We start from the raw sequence: 23020 nt of genomic DNA, 5'->3' as shown, positions 1-23020 counted from the left end.
AGGATTTTGAAGCTCCGTCTCACATATCTTGGGCATGTGGCCAGAAAGGACCAATCCTTGGAAATGGACATCATGCTCAGAAGGGTGTAGGGACAGCGCAGGAGAGGAGGACCCCGGATGAGATGGATTGATACAGTAACTAGGGCAATGGGGGTAGGCGTGACAGAGTCAGTGAGCCTGACTTGGGACAGAGCAGACTTCAGAGATATTGTACATAGGGTCTCTATGAGTCACAGGTGACTTGACGGCACATAACAACAACAACAACAGATTACCGAGTGAGTCCCACAGGGGGAAAAAGCCCAGACGGTACTTATGTTTAGAATTTGCCTGCCAGATAGTTACTGGTCACACTCTTTGCTGTACTTTGTTGTTTTATTCTGTTGTTGCTGTTGTTAGGCGCTGTCCAGCTAAGTACAACTCAAAGCAATCCTATGAACAGATCTAAAACCTGTCCTATCCTGTGCCATCCTCACAATCTCTGACACATTCGAACCCACTGTGGCAGTAACTCAGTCACTGTGTCAATCCACCTGGCTGAGGCCTTCCTCAAATTTGTCGTCCCTCCACCTTCCCAAGCATGATGTCCTTCTCCAAAGAATAATGTCACCTAATAATATGGCAGCATCAGGATGGATGGTGAAGAGATTAAGATTGTTCACAGCGTTAGTTTACTTTGCTCCACAGTCAACACTCTTGGCACCAGTACCCAAGAAATTAAAAGACGTATTGTGATGGGAAAGTCTGCTGTTAGGGACCTCTCCAAAGTACTAAAGAGCAATGATGTCTCTCTGAAGACTAAGGTGCATCTGATACAGGCCATGGTCTTTGTAATCACTTGTTATGCATCAGAGTTGGACAATGACCAAGGAGGATAGAAGGAGAATTGATGCCTTTGAGCTGTGGTGCTGGAGAAGAGTATTGAGGGCACCATGGACTGCTAAGAAAACAAACAGATTCATTCAGGAAAGGGTTAAACCGGGCTGCTCCTTGGAGGCAAGGATTCTGAGGCTCTATCTGACATACTTTGGACATGTTGTAAGGAGGGACGGTCCTTGGAGAGGGACATCATGCTTGGGAGGGTGGAGGGACAGCGTAGGAGGGGAAGGTCTTCTATGAGGTGGACTGATTCAGTGTCTGGGGTAATCGGGATGAGACAGTGAGATTGGCACAGGACAGAGCAGAGTTTAAGGCTGTTGTACATAGGGTCGCTATGAGTTGCAAGTGACTCAACGGCACATAACAACAACAACAACATACCCAAAATAAGTAAGATGAAGCTTTGCCAGCCTTTCCTCTAAGAGGTACTCTGGCTGCCCCTTCTCCAAGATGTATCTGTTCTTTTGGCAATCCATGGGATATTCAGCACTCTTCTCCAACACCACAGGTGAAAGGCATCACCTTTTCTCCTATCATCCTTATTCACTTTCCAATTCTCATCAGCAAAACAGCAAATGACTGATTAAACCCATGGTCTGAATCATGTGCACCTTATTCCTAAAACTAACATCACTGAACTTCAGTAATTTCAAACCAGACTTTCCGGGGGAGCTCTGGTGGCCTAGTGGCAAGGAGCTGCAACTACAATCCCAGAGGCACACGGTTCAAATCCACCAGATGCTCTGCCGGGAAAAGGAGGAACAATCTCCTCCTGTACCAGTCAGATCTGATTTGACGGTACACGCACACACACACACAAAAAACCAAAAAAAAACAAAAAACAAAAAAAAGAAACAAACCAGACTTTCCCAGTGCAATATATCTCCTGATCTCCTGACTGCTCATACCAAGTGTAGTGATTGTTAGTTTCAATCTTTTTTCCATCTATCACGATGTTGCCTATTGGCCCAGTAGTGCATATTGAAGGCTGCAGTGTCTGATCTTCCACAGCCAATGTTTCAAGTTCTCCTTACTGTCAGCCAACAAGGTTGTGCCATCTGCAAACCTAAGCTGACTTCAAGTCAGCTCCCAACCAATGGGACGCTCAGCACAACAGACTGAAGCACTAGGTAGTTCTGCGCTCTTCCCACAGGTTTTCTCTGGTGGCCTAGTGTATAAGGAGTTATAATCTCAACCCAAAGGCAATTAGTTCTAATTCACCAGCTGCTTCTGGGAGAAAGATGGCCACTCTCCTCTTACAGTATTTACAGCCTCTGAAAACCACCTGGAGGAAGAGCTATCACGCAGTTCTGACTTGACATGAATCTTTTCAAGCAAATCAACATACCTTTTTTCTAGTCTTACTCTGGAAGCTCTCCTGAAACCTGTGTAGATCTTAATACAAGTCTCCACTGATGGAAGCTACCATGTGGTGTGTTAACCACTAATTCAACTGAACTAGGTTCTCGCAAATAGAAAGTAAGAGTTCTGCCACTCAACTACTTCTGCCCTCAAATGGCTTTGTTTAAGGCCTTTAAAAATGTAAAAGCCATTATTAGTCTTTGAACCAATAAGTGTTCATGGTCTTTATTAACTCCATCGTGACTGAATCCTATAAAAAGGGGCAAACTTTCACACAAAAACTCTGTTCAAAGACCATTTGCCACAGCTTTCAGCCTGCTAAAATTGTTCTGCATTCTTAGTCTTTAATTGAACTAGTAAAATATGTCCCTTTTAACAACACATAATACTATTATGTCCAGGCTCTCCTCAGACAACAATGAAACCTTTCAAGGTTGGAGTTCTCCATTATTTCCATCTGGATAAAGATGGTGTGATAAGTAAGAGTGATTTAAATTCTAAAGCAATCATTCCTTATTAAAGATATTATCCCATGAAGCACAATCAGGGCCTAAACTACTTTAGTAATCCTCTTAATTAAAAGGAGGAAGATCAAAAGATAAACATAAACCCTATTATATTACAGGTCAACTAACTCCTGTCTCTATTTTGATCTTCTAGAAGCCAGAATTATTCTTCAGGCTTCTCCAATACACATTTTACAATGGGATTCTAGTTTATTAGGTTGTTTCTTGTAATTCCAAGTGACGTCACTATTAAAATGCCACCTGATTAATATTAACTGCTTATTCTAACACATGGTCTTGGTCACTGCCAGCCCCTTAGTCAGTCATGAGTCAGTCAGTTTTGACTTCTCCTCCCAGGTCTAAGCCGGGAAACAAAGAGGTGGCAGATCTCACAGAATTTAAATGTTTGTATCAGAGACAGAATAAAGCTGTTGTTAATGTGCTGCTGAGTGGCAACCAACTCATAGCTGACCTTCCCTCCACTGGGTTTTCAGAGGCTGTAACCTAAAAGGGATGAGGAGACTGTCCATCTTTCTCCGTAGGAGCAGTTTGTGGATCCAAACATTAAGCCGTTTGGTCGGCAGCACAGCTTCCTACCCACTAGGCCACCAGGGCTCCCTAATCAATTGGAATGGTCTTTGAATCAAGACCTTGTAGGTCACAGTGTCCTGGGGCTTCCCAAGTTATGGTATGCTATTTTAATGTGTACTAAAAGATACCCATAGGCTACGGAACCTGCATTTTTTTGGACGTGATCACTAGGGAGGACTCCAAGCAGGAGCACTGTGGTAAGAAGTAAAGGCTATGGCTCAGGTATCTTTTCTATCACTCCAGAATAGGAAAGACTTTGTAAGGTCACAGAAGCTAGGAGGTGGTGGTGGATCAAGACATTATACTTGTCTACCAGCTCATCTGCTCACTGAAGTGACCCTCACCCTTTGGTGATTCTGCCTGCCCGCTCATCCAGAAGGGAACGTTTGGCAGCACACGAAGACATTTTTGCTTGTCTTTTAGTGAGCAGAGGCCATGGCTACGATGAAACATTCTGTAATGTGTAAGACAGCTCTTAGAATGAAGAATTATCCAGTCCAAAAGGCCAACAGTGTCAAGGTTGAGAAAGACTGATCAATGAGTCTGTTAATAATAATAAAATCAACTTTGAAAACAGCACAAACCGCCAGAGAGATTTACCTGGCAATATCCTATATTAGGATTCCGAAAAGCGTAAGCTGTTAAGACTCTCCTCAGAGCAGCAATGCCCATTTCGTTCTGGAAAGCTGGATGCTCTGGAAGAGAGCGATGTAAGTCCCTCTCGATCTCCTCGGTGGCGAGGTTATACTTTCCCATGGACTTCTCCACCAGGTCCTCGTAGTAGCCAGGGTGGGTGGCCTTCTCATTGATGGCCCCTACAAAGGATCAACAAAACGGACTGTTATGAAAGGAAAACCCTGCCCTTTGCTCGGCAAACATTACTTACCAAACCTCTTCACTTTCCCTACTACTCACAGGACATGTGCAGAACAATAAGATGACGTCATGTGTTGTGATTGCGGCTAGCCTGATAAACTTACCTGTGGCTTCTTCCCTGTCTCAGTGATACAGTCAGCAGGTCATTTATAAACCTCCAACGCAAGCACTTCCCAAGGAATTTAACATTCATTCCTGAGGGACAGCTTAGGGGTTTCTGGGGAATTTTATTTGAAAGAGGAGATTCTTTCTCTCAAAAAAGATTTAAAAAGTTAGCTCTGAAGAGCTTAAAGAGCAAGAGGCTGTATTCGAATATGAGAGGAGCTGCTATTCAGGATGGGAATATTTCAGGTCGTGAGGACAGGATGGAAAGCTGGGCTAAGGGCCACTTGTTTAAAATTTCTGCACTTAAAGTTCTTCCAGATAAAATAATAAACTTCATAATAAAACTTTAGGCTTTAAACACCTCTAACTCAAATATGCACTGTCTGTGTGTACATGAGTGCATACTCAACACATACACATATACTAGGGGTCCTTATAACATGTTTACAAAATATGTATATGAAACAGCCTGGTTGTGAGGTGGTAAACTCGCAGATACTGACAGAATGAAAGGCAATCTTACGCCCTGCTGCCATCTACAGGTGGGAAGAAGAAGTGACGTCAGCTTCTATCAAGATTACAGTCTGAAACTCACTTAAGCAGATGATCCAGGAGGTATCAAAAGAAGATGGAAAGAATATACTGAGTCATTGCATCAAAAGGCATTAGCAGACACAGAAGAATTTAATGAAACAACATATGAGCAAAAGCCTATGATGATGAAGGAAGAAGTTCAAGCTGTTTTGAAGGAAATAGCAAAAAATAAGGCCCCAGGAATAGATGGTATACCAATTGACATATTTCAGCTAACAGATGCTGCCCTGGATGTGCTCACCAAGTTGTGTCAAGAAATCTGGAGAACAACCACTTCTCCAACTGACTGGAAGAGATCTATATTTGTTCCCATTCCAAAGAAAGGTGACCCAGCAGAGTGTGGAAACTATAGAACAATATCATTGATTTCACATGCAAGCAAGATTCTGCTAAAGATTATCCAAAAACGACTGCAACAGCACATCAGCAGAGAACTGCCAGAAGTCCAGGCTGGGTTTAGAAGGGGTCGTGGTACTAGGGATATTGTAGTTAATATCAGATGGATATTGGCTGAAAGCAGGGAGTATCAGAGGAACGTCTATCTGTGCTTCATTGATTATGCAAAGGCGTTTGACTGTGTGGACCATAACAAACTGTGGCTGACTCTGAGAAGAATGGGAATCCCAGAACACTTGATTGTACTAATACGAAACTTATACTTGAACCAAGAGGCAGTTGTCAGAACAGAGCTAGGAAACACTGCATGGTTCAAAATCGGGAAGTGCGTACTCCAGGGATGTGTCCTGTCTCCATACCTTATAACCTGTAGGCAGAACAGATCATCTGGGAGGCTGGGCTCTATGAGGAAAATTGCAGCATCAGGAGGTGGAAGATCTATCAACAATCTGCGTTATGCAGATGACACAACCCTGCTTGCTGAAACTGAGGAAGACCTGAAGCACTTGCTACAGAGGGTCAAGGACTGCAGCCTTCAGTATGGACTGAGGCTCAATGTCAAGAAGACAAAGATTCTCACCACTGAACCAACTGGCAGCATCAGGATGGATGGTGAAGAGATTGAGATTGTTCACGGCTTCAGTTTGTTCGGCTCCACAATCAACACTCTTGGCACCAGCAGCCAGGAAACTAAAAGATGTATTGCGATGGGAAAGTCTGCTGTTAGGGACCTCTCTAAAGTACTCAAGAGCAACAGTGTGTCTCTGTAGACTAAGGTGCATCTGGTATAGGCCATGGTCTTTGCAATCACTTGTTATGCATCAGAGAGCTGGACAGTGACCAGGGAGGATAGAAGAAGAATTGATGCTTTTGAGCTTTGGTGTTGGAGAAGAGTGCTGAGGGTGCCATGGACTGCTAAGAAAACAAACAGATTCATCCTGGAGAGTGTTAAACCAGGCTCCTCCTTGGAGGCAAGGATTCTGAGGCTTCGTCTGACATACTTTGGTCATGTTGTAAGGAGGGACAGGTCCTTGGAGAGGGACATCATGCTTGGGAGGGTGGAGGGCAGGCACAGGAGGGGAAGGCCCTCTGGGAGATGGATTGATTCGGTTACTGGAGCAATAGGGATGAGTGTGTCGGGGACAGTGAGATTGGTACAGGACAGAGCAGAGTTTAGAGCTGTTGTACATAGGGTCACTATGAGTCCCAACAGACTTGACGGCACATAGCAACAACAACGACAACAATCCTGTGCTCTATGGTGACTGGGAGTCAGAATTATTCATCAGTAACAAGTTTGGTACATTGCTGTTGTTATGTGTCAAGTCGACAACTCACAGTGACCCTATGAGCAATGGCCCTGAATCTTGCCCTTTCCTGAGCCAACCTCAGTATCTCTGCCACATCTGACCCCACTTCTACGGTCACTGGGGCAATCCACCTTTTTGAAGGTCTTCCTCTCTTATGCTGGCCTTCTACCCTTCTAAGCATGATGTCTTTTTCCAAGGTTTGATATATATGTATAAAACCCCACTGCCATCATATCGTTTCTGACTCAGAGTGGCCTTCCATGAGCTTTCCAAGGCTGTACTATCTTTATGGGAGGACACTGTCCATCTTCCTCCCACAGAGAACCCAGTGGATTTGAACTGTTGACCTTTAGGCTAGCAGCCTTACAAGTAACACATTAGGCCACCAGGGCTCCTTTTATGTGTGTAAGTGTGTGGACATACACACACAGACACATATCCATACATATGGAGCCATGGTGGCCTAGTGAGTAAGGAGTTGCACTGCCAACCCAAAGGCAAACAGTTCATCTCCTCCAGTGCAAGTTACAGCCTCTGAAAATCTGCTGGAGGAGCAGCTAGGAGTGGGTTCCACTTGACAATAATGATGTATGTGCATGTTCACACATAAACGCATGCACTATTAGAATGTTTGTTTACCTTGTGCCTAATCAATATAAAGCAAATAATGCATATGTGTGAGCATATATTATTGATGTTAGTGACAGAGTTTGAGAATTAGAGCTCATGCGCTGGTCTACTTCCTGTCCCTGATGGGCACCAAGAGAGCCAGCATAACTGCTAACATTTGCCCAGGAAAAGGTAGAATGACTGACAGAAAGGTAATACTGTCTGTCACTTTGTTCTTTGATAGAGTTTCAGAGTCCCTTACGTCTGGCTCTGCAAACTGCTTCAATATGTTCCTGAGGCAAAACCAGATAAGGTTCTGAGCCGTAGGTGTGGGGCTGGACAGGGTTCTGCTAGGAGCTGTGATCTCCTCCTGGACAAGCTGCCCTTTACATGAGTCCCACATCATGAAGAGGAAATACAACTCTGTCAACCACTAACAGAGGGCAACCTGTGTACCCCACACCCTCTGCACTCCCAACCAACACCGCAGAAGCAAACCCTGGGTAAATGTTAAATGTGTCTCGGCTCCAACACTGTGTACATTGGCTTCCCGGTGCCGTTCCTCAGTGTCACGTTAATCTAAATGTGGCTGCAAATAACTTCTAATTTGCATAAGGGGATGCACATGGACTGTTTGATTTACTCTGTCAGCAATCTGAAGTAGGTTGTTAAGGTGACTAGTTCCCTGCAAATGAAAGGAAGACAAGAGAAGATTGGATGGTAATGATCTTCTTGGGCTTGATTGATAATTAGAGAAGGGCTGACACAAATTTGGGTTTCTAAATGAGGAGCTATGTCTGGTCTACTTAAGAAAAAGGAAAAGGTAGAAATGTAAATGGGGAGAAAAACAAAGCAGTTTTAACATGAAATACAAATCTAATTATTTTTCAGGATCCTGTTTCCTTACTTCTGAAAGGTTTGTATCTCTCATTACAGGCAACTTTATCATTTACTTCTACTTTTAGAAAGAGCTGAGTATTCTGTTTCTTTAAAGGCTGTTAAGTCTATTAACTCTCTTAATTTTAACTTTTTGTTCTATAAGAAGGTTTTATAACAGAACTTAAGTGTAACCGTCTTGGATTCAAATAAAGAGATTCACAGGATGGCTACATCTCAGTCCTCTAAAAAAGGAAGTATCACTGTGGACATGGTCAATACTCCCGGCACTAACCAAAGATTGGAAGCTTGCACCCACCAGAGGTGCCTGAGAAAAAAGGCTGCTGATGTATCTAAAAAATAAAATAAAACTAAAAAATTTAGAAAATCAGCCTCTGAAAACCTTTCAGATCAGTTCTACTCTGATACATGGGCTGACTCAATTCCATGAATTGCACTTAACTTGATGACAACTGGCTTTTGGTTTTAAAAAGGAAGAGCAGTTGCTTTCTAAGATTGGGGGATCCTAGGAACACTTTAATGTTACGACATAACTGCTCATCTGCAAAGCTCTGGATGCTCCAGATAGGAAGAAGCAGCGGTGGGTGTCACTGAAGGACCACTGGTGGCTACACCAGGGCTCCAAGGTTTGATCTATTAAGGTTACCTTCTAGCCTAGTCTGTGAACCAGCAAAGGTGGGGACATTATTGCCCTAGGGCCATGCACATGTCCTCTCTGTCCCCTTGTCACCTTTCACATGCCACTGAAATATAGTGTGATCTAGGTTGGCTTTTGGTTCTAATGGGGATCACAGCCTCACTGTCACAACTCTGGTGATGACAAGAGAATTCAGGAGGTGACAAAACTAAAAAACAGGGCTTTCCTACTCCTTCCACTTTATTTCTCTTCCTTCAGCTCCAAAGGCCTGCTTTAACTATGTATCATACTTGTACAAATTCTCAGTGATTACTAACATGGGGATAGAGGATTCTATAACAGAATTCAGATCAAAATGGGGAAAGTGAAACAGAATTCCAAACTCTCATGGGATCCTGATGTTCTAGAGCACCGGAGTCTCAATGAACCCTTGAAATTGTTGCCCTGAGAGAATCTTTAGACTTTAAACTAAAAACACTCTCTGAAGTCATCTTTATACCAAATAGTTTAGCCTAATTTGTAAAGAATGTCTGTCTGCACTGAGCTTTATGCTCTTTTAAAGAGTTCTCTCCTTGGGATCAAGGTGACCTCAACAGCTTGACCATTTAGATAGGAAGCTTAGGGAACATCAAGTTTATGTGAATGGAGGAAGAATCATGAAGGAACCACAGTACCTGAGAGCAGCAGCCAGAGCTCCCCGCGCATGCTCTCTGGGATGCCTTTCAGCACCAGCTCCCGCGATTTCTCTGTGCGATACATGCAGATGCCTTGCCCATACTCAGCGAAGTGAATCTTCCATGCTTGCTCTTTTAAAAACTCTTTGGCCTGAAAAGGAGAAGAAATTACTAAAACCACAAGGTTTTTGGGGAATGGTCTGAGAAGAGGTATGATGGTGGGCTGGGGCATTATCTCCGTTGAATGAAGTGATCAAGTTCTAGACAGAATCATTTTTCTCATGAACAGAAGTGGCTGCTTTTCTGCAGGAATGACCTTAAAATTTATTGTTAAGTTCTCAGTAAAAAACGGACAGAAAATCCAAACAACTTAGATTTCGGGGTGTGCAGATTTCATCAACTACCATAATGCTAGGGAGCTCTGTTGGCCTAGTCCCTAGAGAGTCGGACTGCTAACCCCAAAGTGGTGCCTCTTGGGTGGTTTGAATCCATCAGCAGCTCCTTGAGAGAAGGATGGGCAACCTCCTTCCATGCAATTTACAGCCTCCTGAAAGCCCCCCTGGAGATCAGCCATGGGAGTTTCTAACTCGATGGTAAGGGAGATTTAAAAAACAAAACAAAACATCATAATCCTGGAGGTGTAACTCATAACATTTTAGACTGTTAACCTAAAGGCTGGTGGTTTGGATTCGAACCGTGCGCCTCTGGGATTGTAGTTGCAGCTCCTTGCCACTAGGCCACCAGAGCTCCCCGAGGCTGGTGGTTTGGATCCATCAGCTGTTCTGAGGCAGAAAGAGAGGCAGTCTTTCTAAAACAACCACAGACTTGACGGAGAATCTCTATGAGTTAGAACGGACTTGAAGACAATGGGTCTATCATAGCCTGAGAACAGACCCGAGTGGTGGAGAGAATAATAACAAGTCAGTAACTGAAAGGCCAGTGGTTCAAATTCACTATGCAATCCACAGATGGACATGTCCTCTCAAAAAGATTTCCAGCCTCAGAAACCTGATGGAGGGTCACTGTGAGTCTGAATGGACTGGCCAGCAGTAAGTTTGAGTTACTCTGCCATAAAGTCCATTTGATCTGCAGTCAGAATTTCACCTGATACAAATTAGGAGGAGGCTGAGCACGGTTATGTCGAGAGGCAAAGGCAGTTCACATTTTTAAAATGTGAGTTAGGAAATTGTGTACTAATTTACTGGTGGTGGTGGTGGTTTTGTTGTTATGTGCCGTTGAGTCGCTTGCGACTCCAACAGCCCTAAACCCTGCTCTGTCCTGTGCCAACCTCACTGTCTCCGACACACCTATCCTGCTTACCCCAGTCACTGAATCAATCCACCTCATAGAAGGTCTTCCTCTCTTGCACTGTCCCTCCACCCTCTCAAGCATGACATCCTCTCCAAGGACTGGTCCCTCCATGCAACATGTCCACAGTATGTCAGGCGAAGCTTTAGAATCTTTGGCTCCAAGGAGCAGCCTGTTTTAACCCTCTCCAGGATGAACCTGTTCGTTTTCTTAGCAGTTCATGGTATGTTCAATACTGTTCTCCAACACCACAGCTCAAAGGCATCAATTCTCCTTCTAACTCAAATAATTATTTAAAACTAAGACCAAAAAAAATCTGCTCTGTATAATTCTTACCTCTTTCAATACAGCCATTGTAAAACATAATGATAAAATCTTACTATAAGGAAAGGTCCACTTAGATATTTCTAAGAGTTTATGTACTCAAAAGAATTTTTCTGTCTAATGTCATCATTTTAATAAAGGAAGTTTCTGGGAGGAGTTGCAGGCACTCACCAGTTTGGGGTTGAATTCCTCGGGCGAGCGCCGCCGGTACATGGTCATTAGGGTCTGCGTGGCCGTGGGGACACTGTTACCGTTCAGGTTGAACTGGCGGTCCCCATCGGTGTCTGAGCTCGCGCTTCTCTGGGGGCTGGAGGAAACGAGGCTGCTGGGCCGAGAATACACCTATGCATGCAGGGAGGCACGGGACACTACCATTAGAAGACTCTGGGAAAGAAATCGACTTCTTCAGCACTCTTTCTACAGACACCAAAAGCTACTGTTTTGTTTTCCAGAGGGAGAAGCAGAGAAATGTAGCACATCAACATTTTGGTAAGGATCACAACTGAGCATAAATCCCTAGGCGGCCCAAGCTGTTAAGTGTTCAGCTACCAACCAAGAGGTTGGTGGTTCAAGTCTATCCAGGGATATCCTGGAAGGAAGGCCTGGTGATCTGATTCCAAAAAGTGACAGGACGGAGTCCTGTGGAGTGCAGTGCTGCTCGGCACACATGAGGCAGCCACGAATCAGAACTGATTTTGTGGCAACTGTGTCCTTCTGTGCATAGGCCATAGAATCAAGTGGTTTACTGCTCAAAATAGACTCTGTGTTTTAGAAATATTTTTGCAATCAGGTAACTGGCCATTTTCTTTCTTATTTACTGGTATGCAAAGCCTGTCACAATTGGTAGGCGATAAGAAGGGTTCATCTTTTCACTAGTTTTTGGTGCCTCTCAAACGTATCCACATTATCTTGGAGCTCCATCCATTGAGCTAATTGTCTGTCACTCCAGGGCCCCAGGTTTCCTCTCTGAAATGAAGATGTTTGTTCAGGATTTCATACACCAGGAACCCAGTATGAGTTCTATTATAAGAATGATGTATTTCAGCTTAAGAGTTTAGTGCCCTCTGCAACAATTTCAATATATTGATCACATTCTATTGCTATATAACCAGGACAAATTAAAGTAAGAGGCTCACAGCAGAAGATCTATAAGAGTTCTTCCTGCTCTGTGATCCCTCACAAACATTATAAGTTGTAGGAATGCCGAGACATTGCCATGGCTTCAGGACATATGCTTTATCTAAGCATAGTTGCAAAGCTGGGAGCATACCAGGATAGCCCAGAAACATCCTTAGGGTATCAGTCCCTGGCCATTGATTCCCCCCCCCCCACCCGCCCCGTCCACAGACCTCGTCATCTGAACTGTTGTAGCTTCCGGCAAACTCTTTATCTGAGTATATTCTGGAAGTCGTCTGTTGCAGGAAATCAGAGATCCTCTGCACTAAAAAGTCTCTATCTTTTAAATTGGCAAATAGAAAGGTCATGCAGTTCCTGGTGCTGATGGACAAGGGGCTGGGCAGTACACTGGAGCTATCTGCCTTTTCCACAATCGTCACCTGAAAAGAAGAATGAAACAAAGAACATCACGTCCCTGCCCCAGGAACTACTCAATCGCCACAGATGAGTAACACTGAAGAAGAACTTTCACATTCTGCAGGAACCACCCTATTTTATTGAGGCAAAAGAAAATTTAACTGCCTATGATGCAACCTTCGAGTCGTGGTGCTGGAGAAGATTCTTAAACATACCATGGACTACAAAGAAAACAAAAAAGTTTGTCTTGCGGAGAGTGAAACCAAGTCTCTCCTTGGAGGCTAGGATTTTGAAGTCCTACCTCACTTACTTTGGGCATGCAGCCAGAAGAGATCAGAAAGAACATCATGCTTGGAAGGGTGGACGGACAATGCAGGAGAGGAAGGACCCAGACGAGATGGATTAATACAGTAACTGGGGCGATGGGGGTTGATGTGTCAGAATTAATGAGACTGGCTCAGGACAGGGAAGAGTTCAGAGCTGCTGGACATAGGGTTGCTATACATCACAGGTGACTCAACAGGTTTGGAAGCAGGAGTGGCATCCACTTTTTAAACAATATGCCTCTGGAAACTCTATGAACTTTGATAAATGTCAGTAGTTGTAGAGGGGCTTCAGGCCTTTTGCTCCTAGAGTCTCTATGAGTCGTGCTCGACTCGAAGGCAATCAACAATAACAATGATGCAATAAAAGAAAGCAATTTATTTAAAAAAAAAAGCCATTTATAACAAATCAAGTTGAAGTTTGGGCCAGAAATTGGAATCATCTCATCAGTTCAAAATCAAGAGTGTTGCTTCCCAAGAGACATTTGACAACACTGCTGGTTTTCATAAATGGAGAATTAGGATCCAGCAGACAGAGGTTAGGGATGCTGTTCAACCTGGTCAGTGCAGAAGATGCTCCCCATATCAGGCTTCAACCCTCTCACTGTGCGAGGACTGTGAGGACCATTCCAAAATACCACCAATCCTTCCAGGCCTTAGACTCCAGGGCTTTGCAATCCACACCTCCTACCACTTCATCCTGAACAGACATGGTGTAAAAAGCTTAGCTGCAGCTCTTGTCTGCACTGGCAGATTCTGTGTCTCTCTTTCTCTGGGATGTGTGTGTGTGTGTGTGTGTGTGTGTGTGTGTGTGTGTGTGTGAGTGTGGAGGTGTGTGTGCGTGCACGTTTGAGCTGAATTAGTCTACAACTCTGAGAGAAAAGTAGAAGGGGAGACGTCTGTTTCAACTCTGAAATGGAGAAATACTTGGTGAATTTATAATTAGATTTTCATCAGCTGGGAACGAGTATTAAAGCATTCAGACTGTTTTCTTCAGCTCACTGGTGTGTGTGTATAGGAAACACTATCAAAGCAGCCCCCTAGATAAATGGTTTATTTGCAACAGTTCTGACTAGAAGCTTAAACCTATGTTTTTTACCTTTGCTTTATCTTCTCAAGTAAGTACTTGAAAACTTTTGCTTGCTCACCATCATTTTCACATGAAATGCATTTCTTCCAAAGTAGGACTTCACAACTTTTTTCTCCTACCCCTCAAGACTGAAAAACCTCTTGGTGTTCCATAAAAATCTTGTTAAGCACCAAAGTGCCCAAATGGGGCCCATTAAGGAGAAAAAGCTACCGAGCCTGAGAACTCCTCTCACATTTTACATATCTACATCCAAACAAGTCCTGGTGGTGTAGTGCTGCTTTTTGGGAAAGAGGTGGGCAATTAGCTCCTGTAAAAATCTACCTCAGACTGGAGAGCATTATGCTAAGTGAACGAACTCAGTCCCACAAAGACAAACAGTGTGTGAGACCATTATTGTAGAATGAATGTGAGTTTCCAAGAGGGGGAGAGGAGGAGTAGAGGGGTAAGGATGGGGGGGAGGGGGATTAATCAATCATAGAGTCACACAATTTGATGGGTGGAGGGGATGAGTGAAGGAAATGGGCAAGATCCAGGTGAAAAACAATGTATACAAACTTTGTAAATAAAGCAGTATAAAATAAAAGTAAAAATAAAATTTACATCAGAAACCCAAATGCCGTTAAGGGCTTGACTCAGTGGGAGTGGTTTTGGTTCTTCCTGTTTATATAGCTAAATCTACCTATACAGCTAAATATATTCAGAGTTACATACTTCTTAAAGGAATCCCTAGGCATTTAATCAAATCTTGATGCTTTATATAGATATTATTTACAAGATGAACTCATCATTAAAAAAAACCCTCATCCGGAATCTGGATTTAATGAGGACCTGATTAGTCAGACCCCTTGTCCTCTTGCTTTGATGTCTTAGAAGCTTTTCAAAACCTGCAGGAACATGCAGTTCCCGGGCTTCTGTGTAAACATTTCACATCAGCCAACCTGAGACTCCTTAAATCTGTGTGTCTGCTAGCTGTCATCAGTTTGTTGTGCTGTGGCAGCTTTGTGTGTTGGGATATTAAACACCAGTAGAGTCACTCATGGTGGAGAGGCTCCAGCAGAGCTTCTAGACTTAGACACATCAGGAAAAAATAAGGTATGGAAACCCACTTCCAAAGATTAGCTAATGAAAGTCTTAGGGGTTACAACAAAACATTGTTCAACTCCAGGCACAGGGGAACAATCCCTGAAGGAGAGCATCCTGTTTGGTGAAGCACATGGCCAGCATGGGTGAGATGGCCAGCTAAGACCTATGACACATTCAGGCACAGCAGAAATCATGAAGAAGACAAAAGACTAGGGAGTGGTTTAAACTGTTAGTATGTAAGCATTCTCACTAAATTATAAGGCAGAGGGTTGGCAAAGGAGAAGACCCTCCACCAGGGAGACTGACAAGGTGACTTCTGCAACGGGCTCTAGTGCATCAGGAAGTGTGAGGATGGCAAAGGACAGGGTTCACATCTATTGTTTATAGGATCACACTACGAGTCATACTAGACTAACAATATCAATAACGAATTTGTACATGGAGAAACTGTTGAATTAGTTTATCATACTAGACTAACAATATCAATAACGAATTTGTACATGGAGAAACTGTTGAATTAGTTTATGCTTTGCTAGGTAGATTTTCAAAACCAACAAAATAAAAATTGCTTCTCCTGGGAGTTTTCAGAGGATTGCCCATTTTTCTCCTACAGAGTAAATGGTGTGTTTGAAATGCCTGCCTTTGGACTGGTAGCACAGCTCCTTACCATTGCACCACCAGAGCTCCAAAATTGAGAGAGAGAGAGAGAAGAAAGCTGATTATGTCAGCACCTATTTCTCTTTACTTCTATGTGTCTATGTACATTAACCATCTCAACTCTTTATTTCAGCTTATTTGTAATTCCATGGAAAAAAACATTGAATCCTGGTCTCTACAATGCAAACGGAGGTTCCAGCTCATTGATCAGCTTAGCTCAGTTCACAAAGGCACACAGGTCACAGAGAGACACTCTGTACGCAGACCATATCGCGCTGCTTTCCTGACACAGTCCAGGGGAGCTGTGCTGTCATCCTGAATGCTGCACCTGTCTGGCAATTCAAATTCACCAGCATCTCTATGGGTGTAAGATGGGCAATCTCCTTCTATGCCTGCGAAAGCCCACTGGAGGGTCAGCTGTGAGTTGGTTCCTACTCAATAATGATGAATTTAAGTTTGTTTTTTAAAGGTAATAGAAAGTACCTTAAGTGTTTCCTTCTTCCATTAGTCTGGGTTAGGAAGCTACTGTTAATATATCTCAATGATTCATTAGGTTAGAAGGAAGGGAGCCACTGTCTCATATATAATTTCTTTAAAGCCCTCTCCTCCCACCACAGTGTGCTTTGTTTTTAAATGTCTCACATATTTCAAATGCACCACATATGGTCCCTCTCCTGATCTACCCTGGAATATAACTGAATTATCTTTGCCAACGACCTATTAGGGAAAACCAGAGAGCAGAAGGCTCTCATGTGAGATGATCAATCATCTTTCTCTCAATTCCCCTGCCTTTGTGTTTGAAATTGCATTAAAACGTAAACAGAGCTAACCTGACACAAGACCCCGCCTCCAGGAGCAGAAGGTGAGCAGATGCTGCGACAGCTGCTTCCAGGAGTCTCCATCCCCGGCTCCCTTTGGATACAAGGATGACTTGCTCCGCTAACATAAACTGTTAACAAGCATTCTGTATGTCCTATGCATTATAGACCACGTCTACATAAAAGCAGAGCTTTCAATATGGGATACAAAAGATACTCTGCAAAAAACTCTAAGGTTTTTGTGCCATGTGATGTAGCGCAAATGATGCTATTGTTATTATTAAATGGCATGGAGTCAAATGCAACTCACAGGGACCTTATGAACAACAGATGCGAGCCTTGCCCTCTCCTGTACCATCCTCATGACCTCTGATGCCCAATGCTGTAGTCACTGTGTCAATCCATCTTGCTGATGATCTTCCTCTCTTTCTGCAGTGATAGTATCATAAATTGCCCCCCACCCCCACGCCCCGCACCCAGTGACACTTAGCTGGATTCATTTATCTTGAAATGCTGGACAGCTGCAGCTGCAGATTTAATCTATGATGCATATTAAACAATTAAGCCTTTTCCTGTAATGCCAGGTACTGTCTGTTTCTTGGGAGCACGCCCAGCATCACCAATGGGCACTTACTATGGTGCAACTGGTGCTATTATTCAAGGTTTATAATATTCTGCTAAACACAATGAAAACTAGTGGAAATGATCTCTTACTGTGAAATGTAATTTCCTGAAAAGATGAATTCTCCACACCAAGATAATTACCATTACGCATATTAAAATAAAAATCTGCTATTAGTGGGCCTGCAGTCTAAATTCAGGTTTCTCAAGTGTCAACTGTACCTCAAGAAGAAAAATACATTTAGCAGCAGCCCATAGCAAAGGCTACTGAGAAAGTGGATTTGCTGGAGAAATTTATGAAATATGTTTAGAGCCAAATCTAAGTAGGTATGACAGGATTACCCATTTTAGGACTCAGCTTGTTCTCAAAGAGCTTCCGTAACATGAGTTGGCTTACTCTGCAGGAGGAGAGCTCAACCTAGAAAAATGCCTGACCTTCTGCATTTTATTTGACCCACCATTTTAGCTTTTAGAATTTATAATTTAAATAGAATTATACGTATGATTGGGGAGAAAACTGAAAACAATGAAAAAGTCCAACCACCGGTAACTTAGGGAGCTGAAGAACTAAACTGTGTATATATCCAATTAATGGAATTTAGGTAGTTACTGGGAAAACCATAGTACTGAGGAATATTCAATGGTGTGGGGGAAAATGATTATGATATACCTTCTGTAAAGGGAAATAAGCAGAAAGTAATAATCCCACGACGGCATGGCGGAGGTGGGGGTGGGGGCACTGGCGATGTAGTCAGTAGGGAGGTGAGCTGTTAACCCAAAGGCGGAACTCTCTGGTCGTCTGAATCCACCAGTGGCTGCACAGGAGAAACACAGGCAATCTCCTCTCATGCAATTTATAGCCTTGAAAACCCCAGGGAAGGTCAGCTATGATTCAGTTCAGAGTTGATGGCAATGTTTTCTGAGTTTTAATTAATGATGCGATCTTTGTAAATTATGTAATGGTGCAGACGTAACAATAGGAAAAATTGGGAAAGCCATACAACAAAATTTTAACCATGCTTTTCAGTGAGTGGTGGAAAAAAATTCAAAACCAAACCCACTGCCAGAGTCCATTCCAACTGACAGAGACCCTCTGTCAGGGTTCTGAGACTGCTAATCTTTATAAGAGATGACTGCTGATGATTTTCCCCCTCGCAGAAAGACTGGTGAGTGTGAACCATCAACCATTCAGTTTGCAGCTCAATCATAATGCACCAATGCCACCAGGAGTCCTTATGAATGATGGGACCAGGGGAATTTTCTTTTCTTTCATTTATACACGTTACAATTTCCTGTAATGATGTTAATCTTAAAGCAAAGCAAATTCAACAAAGAATGGTTTTTTGCAAAATAATTCTTTCAAAAAAATAAAAAGGAAAAGGATTCTTAACAAAGGGCCAATCTTGACGGAATGGCCAAAGCCTGAGACCATCTGAACATCCAGAAAAGGAACTCATGAGGTTGGAAGTCATCAAGTTAGACACTGTGAGGCTACCAGGCCTTGTGCTGGTCTTCTTGTCCTAACCTGGAAGCTGTCTCAATCTCAATCTGAAGGTTTTTAGATAAATATCACAGTGATCTATAGCAGCAAAAAATGTGCTAGAACCCCCCATCCCCGAGCCCCAGCCCAGACACAAGAATATTGTTTCTAGACATTACCTTGCCTCAACTGAGAAATGGAATAAAATACAGATTCTAAAACCTGTGAAGATTTTGATTCAGATCTGAGGAGGGGCTCAGACCAGACCTGAACACACACTTGGCTCTCAGAGTCGCAGCCTGGACCGTCATCTTTTGGCCAAGCTGCCTCCCTGCTGTCTAAGAGCAATGACAACACATGAAAGGGCTGTCAGTGCTACCGAAGAACATGGGTGATTAAAACTAATGACTGCCAGTAAAGGTATCCCTGGTTCACAAAGGAAAATACTACAACTGAAACTGTTAAAATATCCACTTAACTGACACTTACCTCCCGGAGTGGAATGATGAGACTACACAAATTCTCCTCTTTGCTCGTAAAACAGATGTAATTTGTGGACACAAACATCTGACCCAAAATATGCGTTTTGTTGAATGGGGTCCAGAGCGTGCAGTCTGTGTGTCCATCTAACTTTTCATCTTTGGGCAGGCGGAAAAGTGCACGGTATCGCTCACTCTTTGCCCGGGCATCAAGATCGCTGGAAAGCAATAAGAAGAACTCATTTCATGTGAGAAAAGTGTTCAACACCTTCTAAAGGAGGTAGCAATAGAAAGTCCCATATTATTGTTCCTTTCCTTGACCTTCTTAGCTTAGTATCAGAGTTAACACCAATTTAGTGACCCCAAAACATAATAAAATTATTTTAATGGGTTTAAGTCCCTGTGGAGCCAATGTTTGTTTCTGAGAGGCATAAATGGATAAGTGCGTGGCTATCTACTCAAAAGACCAGCAGTCAAAAATCCACCCAGTGGTACTCTGGGAAGAAAGCCCCAGAAATCTGCTTCCATTAAGACTGCTGCTATTGTTAGGTGCCATGGAATTGAGCATGACTCATAGCGACCCAATGAACAACAAACTAATCTCTGTCCTATCTGGCATCATCCCTGACACACCTGAGTCCACTGCTGCAGGCACCATGTCAGTCCCTCTCATTGCAGGTCTTCCCTCTCTTTTTCCACCTTTCCCAGCATGATGTCCCTTTCCAAGGAATAGCCCTCCTAACAGCATGGCCAAAGTATGTGAGACAAAACTTATCTGTTCTTTTTGCAATCCAAGATTAACACCAGAAAAATTCCAGAGTACATAGAGTTCACTCTCTAATACATGAGATTGCCACGACTCAGAATCGACTCAACAACAGGACTGGAGGGCGGTTTTGGTAGTAACGTTATACTTGGTATCTGCTAAGAGTTAGGAAAACTCATAAATCTTCCTATAGGAATGTAACAATTTCTCACTGATTCTACATGTACATTTACCAGGGCCACCTTTTCAGCCTTATCGTTTAAGAAAAAGTCAATGAAGAAGGCAGTTTATATTAAAGTTGTTTGTATTAATGGTGGAGGGGAAAAAAACTAGAAGAGAAGGGTGAGAATGGTCCTACAATCTGAAGAATGTAATCAAGGTCACTGAATCGTATACGCAGAAATTTGGTCAGTTCTGCTATGTACATTCTCAACAATAACAAAAATAAATGAAGGAAAATAGGACTCAGTACACAAACGCATCCTTTTGGAAACTCAATGGGATGTTACTTTTTAAATTATTTATTTCCACCCAGTTTCATTTTCTCTGCTCTTTCTTTCTTCATACACCTGCTCTCACCAAGTTTTCTCCAATTTCTCTCTCTCATTCTATGTTCAAATCTTTTCCATTCTAAAATTCCAACAATGTCTTCTTTTACCATTGACTTTCCTGAAAAAAGCAGTCCATACTTACCTAATTCCCTTGCCTCGCCTTTCATTTGCAATTAAACCCACAATAGAAGCCTCTACTGAACAGTGTCTCAAGTCACCAAAGACACCTTAACTGTAGTGACTTTTTTCAGATTTCAAATGCTAACTGAACACCAAAGATTTCAAATCCTGAGGATCTTATTTTACCAGTCTCCAACTACATATCCTGCAGACAACTCAATATGATCACAACTGAGCTTTCATAATATCCCTCGGACCTATGGACTTTGTCTCATTTCCCATCTTAGATAACGCCAATTCCACGCACACCATCACTCCAGCTAGAAGAGCATCAAAATTCCCCTCACTCACTCTCTCACTTTACTTCAACATCCTGATGTCCAGGCTTTTCTCCAAGTTCTCCTCACCCTACACCATGCCATTATCCTAACATGTGAGGAACTTGCTTCTCTGATTTCCCCTCATGTTCAACCCTCTGCCTGAAACAGGCACCCTATATTTACCTACACAAGTAACTTCTGTCAAGTCACCAAAGACACCTTAACTGTCATGACTTCTTTTCAGAAAAGAAGCTTTTTCTCCTAACTGTCTCATCTGGGCAGAATTATCCACACCCACTATGTCAATCTATGCACTTTATTCATAGGACCAATGAGTTCCCACCACACCATGCTGTTTATATATGTCTCAGTTAAGTGGTCTTTTCCTAATTCCTACCTACCCAGAAGAGTGTTCAGAACACTTGTAGCTGCTCAGAAATGGTTCCAATGAATACAAGCACAGATGATTCCTGTTTCTAAAGTCTACAGGGCTCAGAATCTCCAACACTTACCGTTTCAGAGCGGACACTTTTTTAGGGGATTTCTTGTTCAGTTTGGGCAGGGATCTGTCTTGCTCAAACCCCTCGTTGTCTAAGAGCTGCCTCATGGCAATGTTGGCCAGCTGCTCCATTAGCTTGAAGGTCTCGTTGATGTTGAGGAACACAGAGAAGAAATGTTCGCTGGATCGCGTGCTCACTTTGATCACGTCAGGCAGGAGCAGTGTGGCATTCTTCTCAAGCTGCGTGATGTCCACCCACCGGATTACCAGCTTGGCTGAGCACAGGGAACAAGGCTGGGTCAACACCTGATTCCTAACCATTCTCTCCAGACCCAGCAACCTTACTGTTCACAACACTCCAATCCCATTGGGCTCCTTTGAGTTTATGAGTCTTTACTCACTATTGTTTTGTTAGTCTTGAGAGATAAACTCGAGCCATTAAAGCTTTGTGAGTTCATAAAAAATATGGGTATGCATCCGTAATGTGTAAATTAATCTTACTTTGGTATATTTTTATGACTTAATGATGCATTTCTCTATAAATACTGAATTGAAGATAATTCAATTCACTTAGTAAATAATGTAAAAATAGCACTGACCCATTTATAAGCACAAGTGTCATTTTGATAAATTAATGTATTTTATGTGCCCAAGGGAATTTTCAGTAGACTTCTCAAATTTTTTCTCTGAGATCCAAGCCAACTTACCTTTCCTTCCCATAAGAAAAGAATAAAAGCAGAGGTGGTTAATACTGAGGTACATCCAGCCCTGCCGGGGGACCTTTCCCTTCCAGTAGCTGCAAGAGTAATAGTTGACGAGTTTCTCTTCTTCGGGCATCCCAAAGAGCCTATGGAATTTCACGATGGCTTCCTTGAACTTCTCAGTGTCATCGTCTTCCTTCACGTCATTGATTTTGTTATACTCTGCAATTATGCCCTGAATAGGGATAAAACAGAAAACACACCATTGCCATTAAAACAATGATAGATAAATCTTCTCTTTCTGTATACATTTGAAAAGAAAAGTGGAAAAGAAGTTCTCAACATTTTTTTTTTGCTCAAACTGAAAGCCAACAACAACAAAAATGCCCCACAAAACAATGGGTGGATTCTATGGAAAGGTCAAGGCAAATTCTAAACCAATTTACATGTAGCATTTGTAAATGGTGTAATTTTCAAATTGCAGTAGTGATTTTTTCAAAATCTGTCTGTGGTATGATGCTGTTCATTTTCTTGGGTTTGATTAAAATAAAGGCCGGTGCTTAAAAAGAAATTTTTATTTTGCTATCTTACCATGACAGAGTCAAACCTAAGGTCAACTTCTGTCTTTCTCAAAGTCAACAAAAATCAATCTTGAATAGCAAACTTGACCCTGGACAAGTGAGGGCACAAAGACCAGAAGGCTTCTCTCTAACTGACACTTGGCTTCAGATCTGCTGTCTTGGAGTCACAGATAATGTCAAATAACAAGAAAAATGGCATCAGCAGCCATTTCAGCAGAGAAGTGGTTGACTATGAATGAAAGCACTACATTAGATGCACCATTTTTTAACAGTTAAAAAGGCAATAAAATATTCACATAGCAAGAAGCCAGCTTACTCTATTATCCATAC

General features: G+C 42.6%; 1 protein-coding gene across 1 annotated transcript in view; it reads right to left on the bottom strand.

The window, feature by feature from the left end:
• The window catches only part of TBC1D9 (TBC1 domain family, member 9 (with GRAM domain)), a 194419-nt gene that overhangs the window by 46128 nt on the left and 125271 nt on the right, over nt 1-23020 (bottom strand). Inside the window, 7 exon segments of the mRNA XM_006887019.1 lie at nt 3939-4153; nt 9437-9587; nt 11240-11410; nt 12418-12624; nt 19163-19370; nt 21422-21683; nt 22116-22344. Coding sequence (XP_006887081.1) covers nt 3939-4153; nt 9437-9587; nt 11240-11410; nt 12418-12624; nt 19163-19370; nt 21422-21683; nt 22116-22344 — 1443 coding nt within the window.

Source organism: Elephantulus edwardii, unplaced genomic scaffold (genome assembly GCF_000299155.1).
Source record: "Elephantulus edwardii isolate Elephantulus edwardi_28Jun2011 unplaced genomic scaffold, EleEdw1.0 scaffold00053, whole genome shotgun sequence".
NCBI classification, from domain to species: Eukaryota; Metazoa; Chordata; class Mammalia; order Macroscelidea; family Macroscelididae; genus Elephantulus; species Elephantulus edwardii.
This window is presented reverse-complemented; position numbering and strand designations above follow the sequence as displayed.